The 21,237-nt window shown below is 40.8% G+C and overlaps 1 protein-coding gene across 26 annotated transcripts in view; it reads left to right on the forward strand.

Moving 5' to 3' along the window:
* Nucleotides 1–21,237, forward strand: part of NCOR1 (nuclear receptor corepressor 1) — a 156,959-nt gene that overhangs the window by 109,866 nt on the left and 25,856 nt on the right. For 14 of the 26 annotated variants that reach the window (XM_043583202.1, XM_043583204.1, XM_043583205.1 and 11 more), the window contains 11 exons: nucleotides 1,568–1,763; nucleotides 8,116–8,286; nucleotides 9,021–9,181; nucleotides 12,911–13,031; nucleotides 13,132–13,233; nucleotides 13,568–13,668; nucleotides 15,857–16,025; nucleotides 17,918–18,058; nucleotides 19,363–19,446; nucleotides 19,931–20,187; nucleotides 20,521–20,881. In XM_043583202.1, coding sequence (XP_043439137.1) covers nucleotides 1,568–1,763; nucleotides 8,116–8,286; nucleotides 9,021–9,181; nucleotides 12,911–13,031; nucleotides 13,132–13,233; nucleotides 13,568–13,668; nucleotides 15,857–16,025; nucleotides 17,918–18,058; nucleotides 19,363–19,446; nucleotides 19,931–20,187; nucleotides 20,521–20,881 — 1,864 coding nt within the window. The remainder of the gene's footprint in view (nucleotides 1–1,567; nucleotides 1,764–8,115; nucleotides 8,287–9,020; nucleotides 9,182–12,910; nucleotides 13,032–13,131; nucleotides 13,234–13,567; nucleotides 13,669–15,856; nucleotides 16,026–17,917; nucleotides 18,059–19,362; nucleotides 19,447–19,930; nucleotides 20,188–20,520; nucleotides 20,882–21,237) is intronic. The other 12 variants (XM_043583211.1, XM_043583215.1, XM_043583223.1 and 9 more) reach the window with 1 other exon arrangement.

Here is a 21,237-nt window from a genome sequence, read left to right on the forward strand (position 1 = left end):
CATTAATGTACTTGAAGAATAAACATTAAAAAAAAAAAAGGGAAATAACATTGTGGTTGGACCAAAACAATTCATTAGGCTTTATAGCAAAAGGAGGAAGAGCCATGTTTACATATAAACCAAAGCACAAAGGCAAGTAAATTTTGTGCGTGTTTTGGGGTCAGTGAAGAATTCTATTTATAATAGCAGAAAAAACTATGGAAGTCTTTATTTAGGTAATAGTTTCTAAAAACAGCTCTCTACTTTCCCCCAGAAGTTTTTGTATTATGGGGTCATGGACTGTGTTAGGGGCTGTTTATTTAGTATTGAACTGAACAGGTTGGGTTCTTTCCTTCATGAAGTGAGAGAGACAGAAAATAAACAAGGAAAACCTGCATTATTGCAGATTGTGCTATTGTAAGTCCTGTCAATGTACTCTGAAAGAAACAGGGCCGCAGTAAGAAGGAATATGGGGAGGAAGTTACTGAAGTCTATTGGATGGTAAGGGATGGCCTGTCTGAAGAAGTAACATTTAACAGCCGCCCTGATAGGTCAATGAATTGGGTGTGGGAGGTGAGTGAGGTTGATTAGTCAAGGATGTCCGCCAGGTTCCTGGCTTAAGCCGCTAAGGTTCCATTTTCTAAGATGGAGGTCACTGAAGGGGAAGCATTGAATTTAGGAAATGAGATATTTCTATTTGAATGCAGGTTTTGAGGTGCTTTGAGATATCCAGGTGGAGTTATTATGCAGCCATTCTGTATGGGACTTGGAGCAAACATCTTAGAAATAGAAATTGATGAGTTGTTAACATATAGATGACGTTTAAACCCACAGAAGTGGGTGTGATTACCTGCTGCGGGAGCCTAGAGAGGAGGGGCATTGAGCCATCAGGGATTTGGCCATCATAAGTGAAAAGCAGACAGAAATATTTTGATTTCTCTTATCATAAGTTTTGTGATTTTTTTTTTTCCAAATGTTTGTTTTCGAGAGCGAGAGAGAGACAGAGTGCAAGGGGGAAGGGATAGAGAGAGAGAGAGAGAGAGGGAGACGTAGGATCCGAGCTGTCGGCCAGGAGCCCAACGCAGGCTGGAACCCACAAACCATAAGATCATTACCTGAGCCAAAGGCGGACACTTAACCAACTGAGCCACCCAGGCGTCCCCTTTAGTGATTTTGTATTATGTTCCGTTCTGAAAGTGAAATGTTCAGCATTTTAAGCATTACATTTGAAGATGATTTTGATTAAAAAATGGCAAAATCCGGGGCGCCTAGGTGGCTCAGTCAAACGCCTGACCTTGGCTCAGGTCATGATCTCAGAGTTTGTGGGTTCAAGCCCCATGTCAGGCTCTGTACTGACAGCTCGGAGCCCGGAGCCTGCTTCACATCCTGTGTCTCCCTGTCTCTCTGTTCCTCCACCACCTGCACTCAGTCTCTTTCTCCCTCTCAAATATAAGTAAACATTAAAAAAAAAAAACAAAACGGCAAAATCCTATCAACTGGTAGGTTACAGAAATAAGCATTATTTGCAGCAGAGGGTTGTTGTTATGTTGGTCATTGGCATATTTAGATTTTTTTTTTCTTCCTGTAGGTTTCCTGTACCCCATGTAATATACCAATTGGAACCCCAGTAAGCGGCTATGCCCTGTACCAGCGTCACATTAAAGCCATGCATGAGTCTGCGCTCCTGGAAGAACAGCGACAGAGGCAAGAACAGATAGATTTGGAATGTAGAAGTTCCACAAGTCCGTGTGGCACCTCCAAGAGTCCAAACAGAGAGTGGGAAGGTAGGCAGCGCTGTCATCACAAAGAACTTTCCTGAAGGGAAACAAAACTATACTCCAAAGTGGGTCCTTTGTGTTTTGTAGTTTATCAGCATGCCGATTGATTTGTTTCTCTTGCCCCAACACATAGAATCCCTTCAAATTGACCTCAGTTAGACAGTTGAGGAATGTTTGTATTACTGACTACTCTAAAGGATGGCAGTAACATTTTTGGTGGTTTTCGTTAGTGTGAATTTTCTGATATTTATCTCTATGCTGGAAGACTATAAAAACCATTCTTTCTGCCTACTTATCTGACTTTTCAGAGTAAGTGGGAATTGTTATCGTGTCTTGCAAGCAAGTCACATGTAACAGCAGGATAATGCTCTAATTCTCTGATGACAACTTTGTGAAATGTATAGTGCCAGTCAGACCCTGACTCGTCTCTCACCCCAGCATTTACCAGTTGTTTGGCCAGGGACAAGTCCCTTAACTCTTCTTTTAGTTATCTCATTTGTAAAGAGCAAGTTATGGATCGATCTGTCAGTCTGTCTATCTATCTGTCTATTTATACCTACCTACCTACCCACTTATCTATCTATCTATCTAATCTAATCTAATCTAATCTAATCTGTCCTTCCTTCCTTCCTTCCTTCCTTCCTTCCTTCCTTCCTTCCTTCCTTCCTCCCTTGCTGTGATTACAACCCGTAAGAAAGAATCAACAGTCAGTATTATTTTGTAACATGTGGCTCAGCATTATTCTTTATATAATATTGTGTGTAATAATATACAATTTATAATAATAATCAGTGCACTAGTATACACATGGCATAATAGATACCATGGGATATAGGTACCTTCTATAAATGATAATAGAAGGTGTTGTTATCATTGTTGTCACTGTTGTTATTTCAAGTGACAGGTTTGAGTTGTGCATGCTTTTTCTTTTTTTAATTTTTTTACGTTTATTTTTTTGTTTTTTATTATTTTTTTAATATATGAAATTTATTGTCAAATTGGTTTCCATACAACACACAGTGCTCATCCCAAAAGATGCCTTCTTCAATACCCATTACCCACCCTCCCCTCCCTCCCACCCCCCATCAACCCTCATTTTTATGTTTATTTTTGAGAGACAGACACAGAGCGTGAGTGGGGGAGGGACAGAGAGAGAGGGAGACACAGAATCCGAAGCAGGCTCCAGGCTTCGAGCTGTCAGCACAGAGCCTGATGAGGCTCATGACCTCATGAACCGTGAGATCATGACCTGAGCTGGAGTCAGACACTTAACTGACTGAACCACTCAGGCTCCTCTCTCTCTCTCTCTCTCTCTTTTTTTTTTTTTTTAATAAGATTGTTTTAATTTTAAGTACTCTCTGCACCCAACATAGGGCTCGAACTCACAACCCCAAGATCAAGAGTTGCACACCTCACCGACTGAGCTAGCTAGATGCCCCTGGCATGCTCTTTTTAGTTGTGCATGATAGATACACTTACTTTCTCTAAAAAGGGGAGAGGGGAGTGATTTCTAAGTTGTAATAAATTCTGGCATGGTTAGGAAATGGCACATGTGTTCTGGTTGATAGTTAACTTACCAACTACGTGCTATAATATGCTTAGGATATAAGTCTATTAAGGTCTTCATTACTGTGGTTTAGATTTTTCCGTAATGATTCAAAAGACTCTTTGTAGTACCTTTTTTAGATAAGTAAGAGCAATTAGCTGTAGAATGCCCTGGATTTCAAGGGCTATTTAATATAAAATGGGAACTGTGGTACTTAAATGATCTTGCCCCCCTCCCCCAGTCACACCAATGATAAGTTATTAGTTATTTGGTACACTGAGCCTGTAATGTTAGAGTTCTAAATATAAGATTATTAATGTTTTAAGCATAAATCTTATGCTAGTAAAAATAACACCTAGCAAGGCTGGGTGTATAATAGGTGCTAAATGAATATTTCTTGAATGAAGGTAAAAACGTTAATGATTTGGGGGCTTTTAGTATATTGGTTGTAGAGAATCCTCAGTTGCTAACTCAGTAATTACATGTTGAAGGAATGAGTTAAATGAACTAGAGTATAAATGGACTTAGCAGAAGTGCTTATCTTTTGAGCAGCCCAATTACGAGAAAATCTGTCATGATGAGAATGATAAAAATTATAGAGTAATTTAAAAGTCTGTCAATGTATTCCTTACATAAATGATTTAGAATAAATGTTGGGAGGAAGAATTTAAAAGAACCTAGAAAAAAATGACATTCAAATGATATTTGCCAAATTCGTACTAAAGCTGAGTATTATTGTTAGTAGTAATATCTGGATCATTCTAATATGTATATCATATAGTTACTTTAGGACCTCAATATCTTGTCTTGTTCTACTTTATAAATTGGGCTGTATTTGGAAGCTGGAGAGACTGAATCAGGCTAGAGCCCAACTTCTAAGACTCTAAACAATGAACTGCATTTCTCTCTGGTCAGTCACATTAATCCATGTGGTTTAGATAAGAGGGGTATCCTAATTTTTAATTGTAATGCAGTGGTCCTTTTTTTCCCCCCAAATTTATTTATTTTTGAAGGAAAGAGAGAGCATGAGAGCATGAGTGGGGGAGGGGCAGAGAGAGAGGGAGACACAGAATCTGAAATGGGCTCCAGGCTCTGAGCTGTCACCACAGAGCCCGATGTGGGGCTTGAACCCATGAACCGTGAGATCATGACCTGAGCCGAAGTAGGACACTTAACCGACTGAGCCACCCAGGCGCCCCTATATATAGTTCAGTGGTCTTAGAACCACATGGTAATTATATTTTTGATTAATACGATACCAAGGTGTTTATTAATATGACATCAGTTTGGTTCAAGGTGACCCTAGAAACTGGGGCGGTTGATTACATTTTGTCCCAAGGTTAAGTTTTGTTTTAGCTCATCTACCTAGTATGTTTGTCCAGTGATTTGTTAACCAAGTGCCTGAAGACTCTCCTAAGTTGATAGGTATCCATACATAGTTCAGTGTAAAGGATAATTTCCCTTACATTTATACATCCCCCTTATGTAATTGTGTACTTGCCGTTAAATTGCTTATATGCAGCATGTTTGATATGTTTTCAATGCAGCATCATAGAATAGTTTATAGAATGGTAAATACAGCAAGAATGTGGATTTAACATATAAACAATCACCAGACTGGTACAGTCCACTTGAATTAGGACCATGGTTTTGACTTTTCACAGCCTCACTTAGAAAGTGACAGGCAGCACCGGTTGTCCAACTGTTTGATTGTATTCACCTTAATGTCAGTGGCACAAAAAATTATCGTAGGTGGTGTAAGCCTTTTCACCTGTAGGAAAGCTTGGGGAAAACCTTAGAGGCAATTGTTTTCACTTTCCAGGAACATTTACACAAGCTGACCCCTGCTTTAGTTTGAAGCCTTTTCCCTGTAGTGAAGGAGCTCAGACACACACGTCGAGAGAGTTAAAATTAAACTTGCAGTGCAGGTTTAATAGGATCAGTTCAATCCAATTAAGAGTTAATGCATCTGTGCAACTGAATCTAGTCTGTTTCTTTTGTTGTTGGTTTCTTTATCTTTTCAGCCCTGAGTACATGATGATTTAAAAGCTGTATTTAGAACCATCTAAATTTCCAGTTTTCCTTTAACAGTACATGACAAAATAGTTTCCACATAGTTGTCAACTTATTGGAAGTGACAAAACAATCACACGGAATTTATAATACACCATGCTGTTAAATTCTCTAGAAAGGAAGACATGATTTTCTTTGGAAGTGGGTCTGTTTTATAAATCTGCACAGCATTAGAGCACTTAATCTAATTCGTTACATTAATATGGCTAAGAAGGGAAGAGTACCATCATCTTAATGGGTACCCGAGAGACATCTGAAATTCAACACCCAGTGATTCAGGGAGGCATTTTTGCCATGTGGTTTAGAGCTCAGAGTCAGGCTTTTGAAAGATCCCTGGTAGAGTGACCTTGGTTGGGCAACATGGTGTGATTCTTTTGAGCTTCAGTTTCCTCATCTGTGAACTGGTGTTAATAATCTCATTGGTCATGAGGGCTAAGTGAGATAATTCATGTAATCACGGTGCTCTGCACTGTATGTATATAAATAGTATATAAAAAGTATGTAAATAGTACATACTTTAAAAAAAAAAGTAAGTATTAACACACAGTGCAGTATTGGGTTCAGGAGTAGAAATCAGTGATTCATCACTTACATACAACACCCAGTGCTCATCACAAGTGCCCTCCTTAGTACCTGTCACTCATCTAGCCCATCTTCCACCCATCTCCCTCCATCAACCCTTGGTTTTGTTCTCTGTCATTAAGAGTCTCTTGTGGCTTGTTTCCATTTCTTCTCGCCCCTGCCCCCACCTTGCCATATGTTCATCTGTTTTGTTTCTTAAATTCCACATATGAGTGAAATCGTATGACATTTGTCTTTCTCTGAAGTACATACTGTTCTTTTTTTTTTTTTTTTTTTTCAACATTTATTTATTTTTGGGACAGAGAGAGACAGAGCATGAGCGGGGGAGGGGCAGAGAGAGAGGGAGACACAGAATCGGAAGCAGGCTCCAGGCTCTGAGCCATCAGCCCAGAGCCTGACGCGGGGCTCAAACTCACGGACCGCGAGATCGTGACCTGGCTGGAGTCGGACGCTTAACCGACTGCGCCACCCAGGCGCCCCTGCAGCACATACTGTTCTTAAAAGTTTATTTGTTTTGAGAGAGAGCGAGCAAGGGAGGGGTGGAGAGAGGGAGAGAGAGAATCCCAAGCAGGCTCCGCACTGTCAGTGCAGAGCTCAACGCGGGGCCTGAACTGATTGAACTGCGAGATCAGGACCTGAGCTGAAATCAAGAGTCAGACACTTAACTCACTGAGTTACCCAGGCTCCCCATTGAAGGACATGCTTAATATTAGCTGATTACTATAATTGTTTCTAGTTTTTACACAAATCTTAGTAAGCCAGAGAACTCTTTATGCCTTGTGCTAATGAATCTTTATTTGAAACCAATTATAAACCTTCCTTTTAATAGTGAAATGCTAGAGACCTTCTCTTTAGACAGGAACTTTCACTGCTTACTGTAGTTTAGTAAAGAAAAAAAGAATAAAAAATAAGCATAGCCGTTTGAAGGGAGAAGACAAATTATTATTCACAGGATAAGATTATCTACCTAGAAAGCCTAAAAGAATCAACTGGAAAGTTATTAGAGCTAAAAGGAAAGTTCATTAAGTTTTTGAGGAAAAAAAAAATGATCTGCAGGAACCCACATCTTTCTTTCCTTTGTATCTGCAATAAAAAGTCATATATGTAAAAGATGAAAAAGATGGTTTTCCTAGCAACAAAATGTAAAATACCTTAAAAATAATTTTTAACAAGGAATGTATAGAAAAGACATACGAGAAAGTCTAGATTCCTCATTTAGGAAACGTTATTATGGAATGTCCGGTCTCCTGTATTCATAAATTTAATGCCAGTCTAATGAAAATTCCAGTGACATTTTGTTTGGAGAGGAACTACTTAGAATGATTTTAAATTTAGGTTTACCTGCAAGACTAAATGGGTAAGACTAGGTAAGCAAAAGAGTAATAGGAATTTGTTCTGGCAGACATTAAAATACCCCAAATCTAAATGGTTTGGGTTACAGATGATTTGTACTTTCTTCCTTGTGCTTTTCTGATTTTCCAGAATTACAATGTCCGTATCATTTTAAAAAAGAAAAAAGTTATATATTATTACGTGTATTTTTAAATATTAATGTGACTGCATATCTGATGTACCCATTTAAATGCTTAAAGTTTTTTGTACTGCTTAATGTAGAGGTAAATCATATGATTTTTATTAGCATTATTATAGTACAATTCATAGTTTTATAAACTGGTGTAGGTTTTTTGGATTAGTTTGATCTGTATCCTTTGAAAGGCTTCTTCCATTTCTTAATCATGTTTATTTTTCTGACTGTTAAGTGGTGGGTTTCAACAGGCTAAATAAGAGCGTTGAAATTCTCAGAGATCTAAGTCAAGCAAGACTTGAATTCACAGAATGGCCGGATAATCTGAGGTTTGCCTGTTGTGATCCTTATTGCATGTGGAAACGCTAGTTTTCCTATTGAGGAGAAAAGGAAGTACTTTGTCTTTTAAAGGGAAAAATCATAACTGAATTTTTGAGGATTTTATTAGGGTCCTAGTGATGGTGCATACACAGATGTAACCTCTCTACGGGTGGACTCCCCCCAGGAATTTTAGATTTTAATTTATTAGTATATAGTCGGATCTGCCCCTGGATGGTGTGGGCTTGGTCCTTTCACACTTACTATTTTCGTTTGGGGTTCTTCCCTTATTTTGATAACTTTAACTTTCATAGGAAAATCAGTCGCCTATATGCCCTATGCTGAGGTCACACGTGCCCTAGAACAGGAAGCACAGATGCACAGTACCGCAGCAAGGTCAGCATCACCGTGTAGGCTCTCTCCGAGAGAAGTCAGTAAAGCCGCTCCACAGCCTATGAGTGCAGCCCGCTATAGTGTCCCGCCAGGTAAATATCGTTCCTCTGTGCAGTGGCTGCTGGCCATCTACCTACCGGTGCTACACATGGGTGGTTTCCAGGACATGTCCTTCCCGTTTCAAGAGTACCTTCTGGTTTCTCTACATCCCATCATCACTTGTATTCAGTTGAGATTTACCGGGGCCGCTGGGAAGTTTGTGTCCACACGTGTCCACTGTGACATTGACTGGCTTTTCTGTTACGAGTACCTGTACTTTTGAAAAATCTTGAGATCCCCTCCCCCATCGTAAGAGATTCCCGAGTCCGTGAGAGCCAGAATCCGTGAATGTTGCTCAAATTCTGCAGGATGCAAAAGGGGACATACAGCTGGTTGTCAGTTGCGTCTGTATGTTCTCCCTAGTTGCCGCATCAGCTGCTCGTAAGAAGCAGGTCTAAAGAGCGATGGAGAGAGAGAGAGAGGATTATTAAAGATTGCCATTTGCCGATGCTAAGCAGAAGTAGGTTGAAATGAACATCAGCTTGCAAGCTCCGGTTTGACAGGGAGTTGGATATTTCAGCCTCCCAAATACCATGTGTGACCTGAATGTGTATACGGCTTTAATTCAAGTGAAAGAGAAATTTAAAATAGAAATGCTCATCTTCAGCCTCATCTTGCACTCCAAATCCAATTTGTGATTTAAAAATTCAGGAATGACTGACATAGGTGGGGTGTTGCAAACTACGAAATGGACTGTTTTAAATCATCTTTTTCTTCCTTTTAAAAGTCCTGCAGCCTGCTCCACATCAAGTGATAACCAATCTCCCCGAAGCGGTTCGGCTTCCGACAACTCGACCCACGAGGCCACCTCCTCCACTTATTCCATCATCTAAAACCACAGTGGCTTCCGAAAAACCCTCTTTCATCCTGGGAGGCTCCATCTCGCAGGTAAAAACGTCTTCTCTCCTCAGGAGATTTCTGTTGAGGATTGCTTTCTGTCACTCATTTGTCAGAGTCTTAAATGAAAACCTATATACGAAGAGGCCATGACCAGAAAATATGGCGGTCATCGTACTCCGTGCCACGCTCCGGGAGCTTGTGTGCGTTGGGTGCACAGAGTGAGTGGCCTTGGCACACTGTCTGGTTTAACTTCTGCGAGGCACTTCTGTGCCGTGAAGTTGAGTGTAGCGTAGATGAAAGAGGAGTCTCTTCAGAGGAATCTTTTCAAGTACTCAGATATGTGTTGACCAACTATTACAAAGGCTCTAAACACCAGTCAGTTCATTCTGACTTTGGCCACTGTATCTTTCTTTTTTCCTGGTGTTACTTTTTTTTTTTTTTTTTAATACGGTGTTATCTTTTTTTTTTTTAATTTTTTTAATGTTTATTTATTTATTTATTTTTTTAATTTTTTTTTCTTTTTTTTTTTTTAAATTTTTTTTTTTCAACGTTTATTTATTTTTGGGACAGAGAGAGACAGAGCATGAACGGGGGAGGGGCAGAGAGAGAGGGAGACACAGAATCGGAAACAGGCTCTGAGCCATCAGCCCAGAGCCCGATGCGGGGCTCGAACTCACGGACCGCGAGATCGTGACCTGGCTGAACTCGGGACGCTTCAGCCACCCAGGCGCCCCTATGTTTATTCATTTTTGAGAGACAGAGAGAGACAGAGCATGAATGGGGGAGGGGCAGAGAGAGAGGGAGACACAGAATCGGAAACAGGCTCCAGGCTCTGAGCCATCAGCCCAGAGCCCGACGCGGGGCTCGAACTCACGGACAGCGAGATCGTGACCTGGCTGAAGTCGGACGCTTAACCGACTGCGCCACCCAGGCGCCCCGATGTTTGTTTATTTTTGAGAGAGAGAGAGAGAGACAGAGGGAGACATAGCGTGAGCAGGGGAAGGGCAGAGAGACAGAGAAGGAGACACAGAATATGAAGCAGGCTCCATGCTCCACGCTGTCAACACAGAGCCTGAGGCGGGGCTCAAACTCACAAACCGTGAGATAGAACCTGAGCTAAAGTTGGACCCTCAGCCGACTGAGCCACACAGGTGCTCCAAATGTGGTCTTCTCTTAATTGTTGTAAAGTGTTGACTCATGTGCAGGACCAGCAGTGACCACACCCCTGTCAGGTTATAGAACCATTTCATCACTCCAGAAAGTTTTCTCACGCCCTTTCGGCCTGAAGCAATCCTAGTTTTGCTTTCTACTGGCACAGATTAGTTTTGCCTTTTCTAGAACTTCATGTAAATGGGCTCATACAGTGTGTACTCTTCTGTGCCTTCTTTAACATAGCATAACGGCTTTAGGGATTCATCCAGGGTTTTGTGTCATCAGTAGTTTTTTTTTTTTTATTATTGCCAAATAATGCTACATTGTATGAACATACTGGTTTGTTTATCCATTTTCTTGTTAATGGAAGCATGAGCTATTTCTTGTTTTTGGCTACAGTGAATAAAGCTGATACAAACATTATACTGGGCTCTTTATAGATATAATGTTTTCATTTCTCTTGTATACTCCCCTGAGAGTGGAATTGCTGAATATATGTTATGCTTTACTTTATAATTTTCCAGAGTGGGTCTCCAGTTTTACACCACTACCCCCAACGCATAAGCCTTCACGTTGCTTTGCCGTTGGCAGTCTTTTTTATCTTGGTTTTATTAGTGGGTATGTAACATTTGATGGTGGCTCCAGTTTGCATTTCCCTGAAAACAAAGATGTTGAGCACTTTCTCGTATATTTATTGGTCATTTATGCATCTGATTGTGAAGTGACTGTCTTACTATCTGTTTTTATTGGGATTTTTGGTTAGTAGATTGTAGAACTTCTTTATATGTTGTGGATGAAAGGTCTCTGTTATAAAGTTTTTTCTCTTCTTTGTGGCTTTTGTGTCTTACTGATATGTTTTGATGAGCAGAAATTTGAAATTTTGTTGTGATTGTTGTAGCTTTCTTTATAAGTCCTGAAATCATGTGCTGTGAGTCCTTGTAAGGGCTTTTATTTTTCAAGATTGCTCTGCCTCTTCTCTGTGACTTCAGTATTTCCATATAAATTATATAGGTGAGCTTTGACAAAAAATTCTGCTGGGATTATGGCAGGGGTTGCCTTAAATCTATAGATTATTTTGGGATACATATGAAGATCTTGAGAATATTGAATCTTCTAATCCATGAACATGTTTATCTTTCCATATTTTAGGTCTTTAATTTCTCTCAACAGTATTTCATAGTTTTCACTGTAGAGGTTTTGTTAGATTTATTTTCAGTTAATTATTTGTAACGTATTTTATGTTTTCATGTGTGGGTCATACTTTCTTGTTTCTTGTAAATTTTGGTTAAAAACTGGATATTTTACATAACAGAATGTGGCAACTGTGGAAAATGGATTTTCCTCTCTCCCTAGGGTTTGCTGTTGTTGCTATGAGTGTTGGTATTTGCTTTGTGACTTTTCTGAACTAACTCTGTAAAGTCTGTATTCTTGTGACCTGTGTGGCCATTGAAGTCACTGTTTGGTTCACCTGGTGGCCAGCTAATTGCTGGACAGACGTCAGTGCCTAGAATCAGTAAGCGTCCCAGTCTTGACTGAGTAGCTCTGTGTGTGTGTTGGGGCACGCCTTCAACATTCAGCCTGGTACCTGACAACCCTGCCTTAGTCTTCTCTTCCTGCTTCCACAGAGCTTTGAGGTCAGCCAGAGTTGAGAATTCAAGGCCTTCTCGGGTCTTTCCTAGGCATCTGCACAACCTTGCACATGCACATGGCCTCCTAGATTGTTAGGAATATGTTGGAGTTTTCAGATCCCCTTTAAACATCTCATTCCTTGGCTTTTCCTTTAAAGGTGTTTGGTTAGCCTCTCATTTGCCTTCTTGGTTATCTACTGCCCCAGGCAGTGAAGAATTTCAGTCATTTGACTCTGATAGTTTTTGACAAGCGTGCACCTCCTTCCCCACCGTAGTCAGGTCAAATAAAGACAGCCTTGCAAATGGGTCTTCCAGAGAACCAGAAGGAATAATGACAGTTATCTGGGAATGAGGCTTTTTGGGAGCCCAGCCCTGTTCTTTCCCCTCCAGTGGCTGCCAGGCTGATGGTTTTCACCATGATTGAGGGTTGTTGATTTTCACTGCCGCCACCGAGCTTGGCCGGGAGTATATGAGATGAAATAGAACAAGTTCAGATGCCACGAAACCCACTGTTCTTACTTAGATTCTGCTGGTTTTCTTGAACACATGCGCCCAGATTTCCACAACCCTTTGGTTAATTTTCACATTAAAAGTTGTTGTTGTTGTTTTATAATTTTTACTGGTTGCCTTTGTGGAGGAGAGTTTTCCGAAGTCCTTACTCTTGGTTTTCACTGATGTCAGTGTCCTGTAGCATTTTTAAGAGGCATAATAGTAGCTTACGTTTTGAGTGTAGTGTTAAGTGCTTTATTTATGTAATTTGTTAACAATAAATTATTTACATGAAATTTATGGTGATTTCAGAAGACCTATCTTGCTCCTTTTAAAAATATTTTTAATGTAAGCAATCCATGATAAGGATTCTCTTGCTTTGCAAATACCTGTTCTTAACTTGGGGCAGTGGGGGTGTAAATTTTTATAAACAGAAACACGAGCATTAAATTTATTGTTGACCTTGTGAAAAGACAATGTTATTTTAGTCTTTAAAAATTATTTTTAGGGAACACCTGGCACTTATTTGACTTCTCATAATCAGACTTCCTACACTCAAGAAACAGCTAAGCCCTCAGTGGGTTCTATCTCTCTTGGATTGCCACGGCAACAGGAATCTGCCAAATCAGGTCAGTGAGTAAATACTCATAATGTTCCTGCATTTGTAGCATCACACTCGGTAATTCAGCCCTTGATCTCTTCATGTGTGTCTCTTGCTTTGGTCCTTAGCTACTGTGCCCTACATCAAGCAGGAGGAATTTTCTCCCCGAAGCCAGAACTCCCAGCCTGAGGGTTTATTGGTCAGGGCACAACACGAAGGAGTGGTCAGAGGTAAAATATGCTGTTTGGCGGAAATGTTAAACTTTTCTTCCCAATAAATTTATTAAAGTAAGTCACTAATATGGTTTAACTATGGTGTGTTAAGTTAGAACCTGTACCTTCTAAATTTTTCTTTCTGTATAAAAATAATTTAAAACTGTGAAATTCCATATTTTAGTAATCCTCTTTAATAATTGCATCATTATTTTAAAAGTACATTTCAGTAAAACGCAGCTATTCTTTTTGCTGCTGTGTCCTTCTCTCAGCCCTCCTCCAAGTAGGGACTGGTGTTTGTTTGTTTGCAGTGGCAGAAGGTTAAGTTGCTAATAATTTTGGTTTTCTTCAGGTACTCCAGGAGCCATTCAAGAAGGAAGTATAACTCGGGGGACTCCAACCAGCAAAATTTCCCTGGAAGGAATCCCATCCCTGCGGGGCTCCATCACTCAGGTTAGTTGTGATCATGCCTAAAATCCTGGACAAGAGCTAATGAGAAAACTAGAAGTCCGGTTTCAAGAGCTCTGGCTGTTACAGCAGTATAGTTTTGTGATTAAGTTGTTTGTTGTTCTGGATTATGGGACTGGATCTCAGTGGTAATAAACCCAAATCTATAAAACTGTCTGCAGAAAGACATTAATGTAATCGTTTTGACCACAAGCTATATTCTCTATTCTGCAGGTCATTTGAAAAGGTCAGTTATTTGCAAATGGGCAGAAGAAACAAGTTCTGATTGATGTAGTTCTTACTGTCTTCCTGGCAAAGCTTTTACCATGTGTTGAGCTTAAATAGAAATGGAGAAGAAAATCATTATAAATTATTTGCTCGCCTTTGCCCCCTGTGAAAAAGAAGGTCCTACAGTCCCGGCCTATAAGCCGCCTTGCTAGAGTCTAATGCTAACCCCGGGAGATATGGATGATGTTGATAAAAGCATCACAAGTCAAGTATCTTCTTCCAATTTTAGGTTAAATAAGTTGCCAACTTTCATTAGGGAAAGGTCTTTCTTTTCCTCCATTAGATGTTAGTTTGAAGTGTAACAGACATTAGCCTGTTTATTCTTGTAGATCTGGGAAGGGAAAATTCTATTTTGGGAAATGATTGTAAACAGATTTTTTTGCACATTGAACCTGTTACAAGATTTCTGTTCTGTTCTTCCTTGTCTTTTGTCCTTGTTCCCTAGGACAGTGGTTGTTAAAAGTGTGGTCCCCAGGCCAGCAGCATTAGTGGGACCCGGGAAGTTGTTAGGCATGTAAATGAAGTCTCATCTGTGGGGGCGGCGCCCAGCAGTCTGTGTTTCCAGCCCTGCAGTGATTCTGCTGGATGTCCAGTCGAGAACCACACCCTAGGACCCTGCTGACCCAGGGCAGTCTGTGCCCTAGAGCGTCAGCACCTCCTGGGAGCTTGTTAGAATAACGCAGAAATTTTAGTCCCCTCTTCAGATATTGAATTAGCGTCTCCATTTTAACAAGATTCACCAGTGACTCCTTTCTGAGACGTGGTTTATGGAGTATGTGGCATAGTGATCTAGAAAGTTACATATTAACTCTTCTCATCTCTCCTTCTAAATTTGACCAAAATATACATCCCCTTGAGATTAGTTTTCAGAATAAGCAAACACTCCAGTAGCGGAGAAGAGAAATAAATGGCTTATGTATATTATCATCTCTTCTTGGTCATTTTCACTCTGGTAACCACGCTGTGGGTAGGAGGACAGAATGAACTGGATCGAATGAGGCTAGGCTGTTCTCTGTTTATTTTCAAACCAGTCTGCGCACATGGCATGAGCACTTCCGAAGTAGGCGTTAAGGATTTTCCGATGTTTACTCCCAGGCTCGTTGAATGGCCATACAAGTAGATGTTTTGTTCTTGTCTTTCTTCCTGCTCTAAGCATGTGGTTTCAGATTGTCCTCAGTAGAGTTTTGGGGACACTTAATGTGGGAGTGGGCTGGGTCTGGGCCTGCCACTCTCATTTCAACCCAAGCAGCTCACTTTTATAAAGTGTTCTACACATTAGGTGCCGTGAGTGATTTTGCTAGAAAGGGAAGGGCTTACTGCTTTAAGGAAGGCTTAGAAAGAACCACGGCCATAGGCACCCTAGAAGAGGACTACTAAATTATGGTGAAAGTTCAGATGATGTGGCCTAAACTGAATCCACATCACAGAATGGAGGCATCTGAGTTTTGTCATTCCTGCCCCCCACGTCCCCCATTGGTGACCAGAAGGCACACAGTTTGGGAACTGCAGGTTCTTTTTCTCTTATGACAATGTGAGAGCAAGTTGTGGACTCTATATTTAAAACTTTATTACCTCTTTTTTATTAGACATTTTGAAAAAAAAAAGTATCACATTTGCATGATTTGGGGTCTTAAGACAGATTTTTTTCCCCCCTGGGCATTAAGAGGTTTGACCTCAAGGTGGGGAAGAAAGCTGATTTAACTCATATATACCTGTTTTGTATGGCAGGGTTCAAGGACAAAGAGGTACAGTGTTTCTTAATGTTTATACAAACTTAATGTCTGGTCCTCTTGTGTCTTTGACCTTCTTTGTAGATACGGTTTGATCTCTCAGTGTGGTAGGTTAAGTTTTCTGAGTGTCTCACGTTTCCTCTAAATCCGAGTGTTTATGTTTGATTCGATGGCAGGGTACTCCAGCTCTGTCACAGGCTGGCATACCAGCTGAGGCTCTGGTGAAGGGATCCATTTCTAGAATGCCCATTGAAGAGAACAGTCCTGAGAAGGGCAGAGAGGAAGCTGCATCAAAAGGTCATGTTATTTATGAAGGCAAAAGTGGACACATCTTATCATATGACAGTAAGTATGTCGTCTGTACTCTGAAGCCAGAACTGTAACGTATGACTAAAAACATGGACTCTGGTTCCCCACCTACTTGCTTGGGGGAGTTAGTTTTCCTTCCTGAGCCCAAGTTTAATCTCTGTAAAAGGGGTTAACAGTAGTGCCTTCTCATGGAACTTTTGTGAAAATTTAACTCCGATGGAGACCGTCAATGAAAAGTGATAAACCATGTAGAGCCCATAGTAAGTGGTTCTGTCAGTGGTAGCTAACATCACCTGTGGCCAGTTGATTTAGCCAAAGAAAATATTCTTTGTTTCACTGTAGTAGAATCACTTTTACCTTAAAGAGCTCTTTTATGCATTAAGAATTAGGGAGTAGGAGCGCCTAGGTGGCTCAGTCGGTTGAGTGTCCGACTCTTGATTTGGGCTCAGGTCATGATCTCACAGTCCGTAGGGTCGAGCCCTTCATCAGGCTCCATGCTGACAGTGGAGCCTTTCTGGGATTCTCTCTCCCCCTCTGTCTCACTCTGCCCCTCCCTCCCTCACTTGCGTTCTCTGTCTCAACTTGAAAACTTAAAAAAAAAAAAAAAAAAGAATTAGGGAGTAGATACTAGTCTGATGATCCTAGAAAGGGCATTGAATTTAAATTCTACTTAAATAAAACTAGTTTAATGTCTGTGTGTGTGTCAACATTTTCTTTAGATGTATTCTTAGGTTATATTTTCTCATTAACGTTACAACAGTGATTCAGTTATGGTATCACAGCCAAGCGAGGGACTGGATTTGCGTTCCCATTTGCAACTTTTTTGTGAACCGAGTAGTCCTTAGTCATGCTTTATCTTTCTCTTTGAGTACAGCGACATAAGGTATGCCAGCAACGGTGACTGATGTAGAACACATGATAACTTTCTTATTTCCTTCCTCCTTTCTTGTTTTAACATTTCTGGCATACACTGATTTACATTTTGCTTCTGGAGGAAGAAATTAACGGACATTGCCTCAGCCAGAAGTCTGGATGTCATCCTTGACACTTCCTTCTCTTCCCCCCTCCAGTCAGTCCTAAGTTGTTTCCGTTTTCTTTTCTGAATTCTCTGGAATCCATCCATTGCTCTGTATTCCCCACTGCCACCATCATCTTTCACCCGGACAACTCGGCAGCCGCCTCACTGATCTCCCCACCTTTCGTCGTAGCCCATGTTCAGAACCGTATCACGTCACTTCCTCCTCGAGTCTTCATTGCTTTAAAGTCACTGTACGCCCTTCCTTTGGCTTCATCCCCCCTCTACCACCTGCTGTCAGCTCCTCTCTCAGGCTGTTCCCTTCCCACCTTCTCCCTTACCTGCTTTGCTCTGCCTGCCACGCACTCTCGCTCCAGCCCCGACCCCCACATCAGCAACGGTCCCACCGTGTCTCCCCTTGGGGGTCTGTGTGCTCACTGTTCCCTTGGCCTCTACCACCTCCTGGTCCCTTTACCTCTCACTTGAAGCACCTCCTACTTGTCTTTTAGTTCTCAGCTTGCACATGACTTCTAGGCAGCCTCATCCGAGCCTTTTAAGCGTTGGGTTCACCCACACTGTTCTTACAGGACGTTGCGCCACTCTTTTCATAGTCCCGACTGCACTCTACAGCAGTTCCCTAGTACTTTATCTGCACCCGCCATGATTGGGTGAGTTTCATGAGGGGAGGGGCTTAATTTGTTCACTTCTCTGCAAGCCTAGCTTATGCCTGGCACTCAGATATATTTGAATTAATGAAGAAAATTTTCATTAATATCATCCACATAGCAGTATGTCGTGAGTTGACTAGTTTTTATGTCATTATTTTTATAAGATAGACTATGAAACTAAGATAAATGGTTTACTGTAGAAGAGGTCTTGGGCGCTGAGCAATTCTTGTTTCTATATTCTACAGATATTAAGAATGCCCGAGAAGGGACAAGGAGTCCAAGAACAGCTCATGAAATCAGTTTAAAAAGAAGCTATGAATCAGTGGAAGGAAATATAAAGCAAGGGTTGTCAATGAGGGAGTCTCCTGTGTCAGCACCACTAGAGGGTAAAATGTTGTTTCCAGAACATTTATTCTAGATACATTTAATTTTGTACAGCAAATTTGCATTTCTGGGTTAGGTTGTATTCAGTCTGTTATTTCTACCTGAGATTTCTATTCATATTAACATATAAATGAAACCTACATTAATGTTATCATAGTAATAATATAAACACAGTAAAGTATGTAATATATAATTAATACTTTATTAATATGATGCTTATTAATATGTTTACATTTATATTCATATCTACATATACCTCAAGTACGTGACAGCGGAAGGGAGTAAAATTAAACGTCATTGTCATATCATGTGCTCATGCAATTTGAAGATTATTCCTGCTAGGGTTAAGTGAATTGAAAAATGTAAAATTCATTCTGATAACTTTGTTTTTATTGTGAGGCAGTTAAAGTCGTGTCATAGAACAAAGACGTGTATTTGAATTTCAGCTGCACCCTTTCCTGATGAATTTCTCCTCACGAGTTTCATCTTCTAAAGGGATTGTAGTTACCATTGTGTGAGGATTGGAGACGGGTGTCCAGCCTTGTGCTGACCGTACACGATGTGCATGATACATGATAGCTGTGTTTTATTTTGTTAATGGCTGACTTTCTTTAAATCTTAACCTGCCTCGAGTGTTTCATGTTATTCTAGGTGAAATACTAAAAACAGGGTAAGGATTCTTCAATCTTAGAAGTCCTGTGCAATTTTCTAAGAGCTGGATTCTCTCTATGTTAAAAAATTAAAAAACAAAAAACCTCACTTCCCTTCCTTTTAGGGTAAATGCATGTGATTATTTCCAGTCCTTGAGCCAATTTTTTTCTGATATGATGTGAAGCTTTTTAAGAGGTTATTTATAGCTCTTTCATTTTGATTTGCATATTTTCGTTCATGTATGTTGCCTGTGTATGAGGTGCCCATCTTTCATGTTTCCCTTTCTCAGAGGTCTAGTTCAGAGCTAGACAGTGGTCCTCAGCCTCTCTGTGCCCTCTCACCTGGAGAAAGAAGCATTGGGATTTTGCATTTAGCTTTGGAAGTGTCTTTCTTTCCTTTTTGATTTATAATAGATGTCTTCTGTGGTTATTTTCTATTTAGGAGAACATTTACAAAGGAACCAATGATGTCACATTGGGTACTTCCAACTTTTTTTTTTTCTTCCATGATACCCTCTGAATAGCTCACAAATTTAAGATGATCTCTCTCCATAAAGCTTTTATCAAAAAGTCTATACTCTATGGTCAGTATAAAGTATGTGAAAATTGAAATACACATCGTGTTTAATGCTTGAATTGCTTTCTTGCTTTGAAAGGGCTGATATGCCGAGCATTACCCAGGGGGAGCCCTCATTCTGACCTCAAAGAAAGGACTGTGCTGTCTGGTTCCATAATGCAGGGTAAACTCTTTGCTTGTTTTCGCTTTTTTATTCATGATGGCCTCATTGGCAAAGTACTTTGACATTAATGTGCAGCGCATGAAACCTGCTTTGCAAGTATTTTCCCTTTTGAAATATTAGATACTTGATGTCAGCTCTTCTGTTTCTGGGCTACATAGTTTATTTGAAAATGATAGTTGCCTAATCTTTGAGTAGAGAGACATTTTTCTGATGTAAGAACCATTCTCTGAATGTGATAAACAAACGTATTAAATCTTGAACAACGCCCATAAAATGATGACTTATGAATATTTAAGGATGTGTTGTAAACAGAAAATTGATTAGAAACTGAAGATGATAAGGTATTAAATTTTTTCAATAACGGTAAAATGTACGTAACAACATTTACCATTTTAACAGTTTTTAAGCGTACAGCTCAGTGGCATTGTTATGCGACCATTGGCATTATTTTAACAAGTATTTTTTCTTTAATTTTTTCTTGAAGGCACACCAAGAGCAACCACCGAAAGCTTTGAAGATGGCCTAAAATATCCGAAACAGATTAAAAGGGAGAGTCCTCCCATACGAGCATTTGAAGGCGCCATTACCAAAGGAAAACCATATGATGGTATTACCACCATCAAAGAAATGGGGCGTTCCATTCATGAGATTCCACGGCAAGATATTTTAACTCAGGAAAGCCGTAAAACTCCAGAGGTGGTCCAGAGCACAAGGCCAATCATTGAGGGTTCCATCTCCCAGGTAACTAGAACAGGGTTCTTTCTGTCAGCCATTCCGCCTCAGACTGTGATACTCATGGAGCATTTTAAAAAGCACGACTTAATAATCATAAGTAGTTCTCGTGAGGTCTGATGTCTTGGAGGTAAACGTGAAAGTTTACGTATGCTTTATCGTTCGTTTTCTCGTGTGTGTCGCGAGAAGGCGCATAGCTCTGGATCGGCGAGCCTGTGACAGAGACATCCACACAGACAGTAAGGGTCACCAGAACAAAATGTGGTTGCCGTGGGCCGTACTGACATGGGATGGAGGAGTCTCCAGCTGCCTTGGGCTACCTGTGCCGTTTGTTTCCTTTAGGGTACACCGATAAAGTTTGACAGCAACTCAGGTCAATCTGCCATCAAACACAACGTCAAGTCTTTAATCACGGGGCCTAACAAACTACCCCGTGGAATGCCTCCACTGGAAATTGTGCCAGAGAACATCAAAGTGGTAGAACGGGGGAAATATGAGGATGTGAAGGCAGGCGAGCCAGTGCGTTCCCGACATACATCGGTGGTAAGCTCTGGCCCCTCAGTTCTTAGGTCAACACTTCACGAAGCTCCCAAAGCACAACTGAGCCCAGGGATCTACGACGACAGCAGTGCCCGGCGGACGCCTGTGAGTTATCAGAGCACCATGTCCAGAGGCTCGCCTATGATGAACAGAACTTCGGATGGTGCGTTACTCTTCTGCCCTTGTCTGCTCATTTTTATTCGCGTTCCCCAAACCTCTGGCAGGTAGTAAATGCTGAAGTGTTAGCTTTCGATTGTCACGAGATCTGTAGGTTGTGCTGGATGCGAGGGCTGTAGGGAAGGCTACCAGGTGAAAAGCTGATATAATTGCAGGTAAGATATCTAATACTTTAATCACGCGCACGGTATGCTGGAGTCCAGAAATGCTCTGGAATAAGTACGTTCTCAGAGTGGATTTGCAGCTAACCCTACAAGGTTTTCTGGAAGTCAGTGTTGACAACTGCTCCGCGGCAGTCTGGCATGGCAGTTGAAAGCTTAGGCCACAGAGCAAGACTGCCTA

Source organism: Prionailurus bengalensis, chromosome E1 (genome assembly GCF_016509475.1).
Source record: "Prionailurus bengalensis isolate Pbe53 chromosome E1, Fcat_Pben_1.1_paternal_pri, whole genome shotgun sequence".
Taxonomy (NCBI): domain Eukaryota; kingdom Metazoa; phylum Chordata; class Mammalia; order Carnivora; family Felidae; genus Prionailurus; species Prionailurus bengalensis.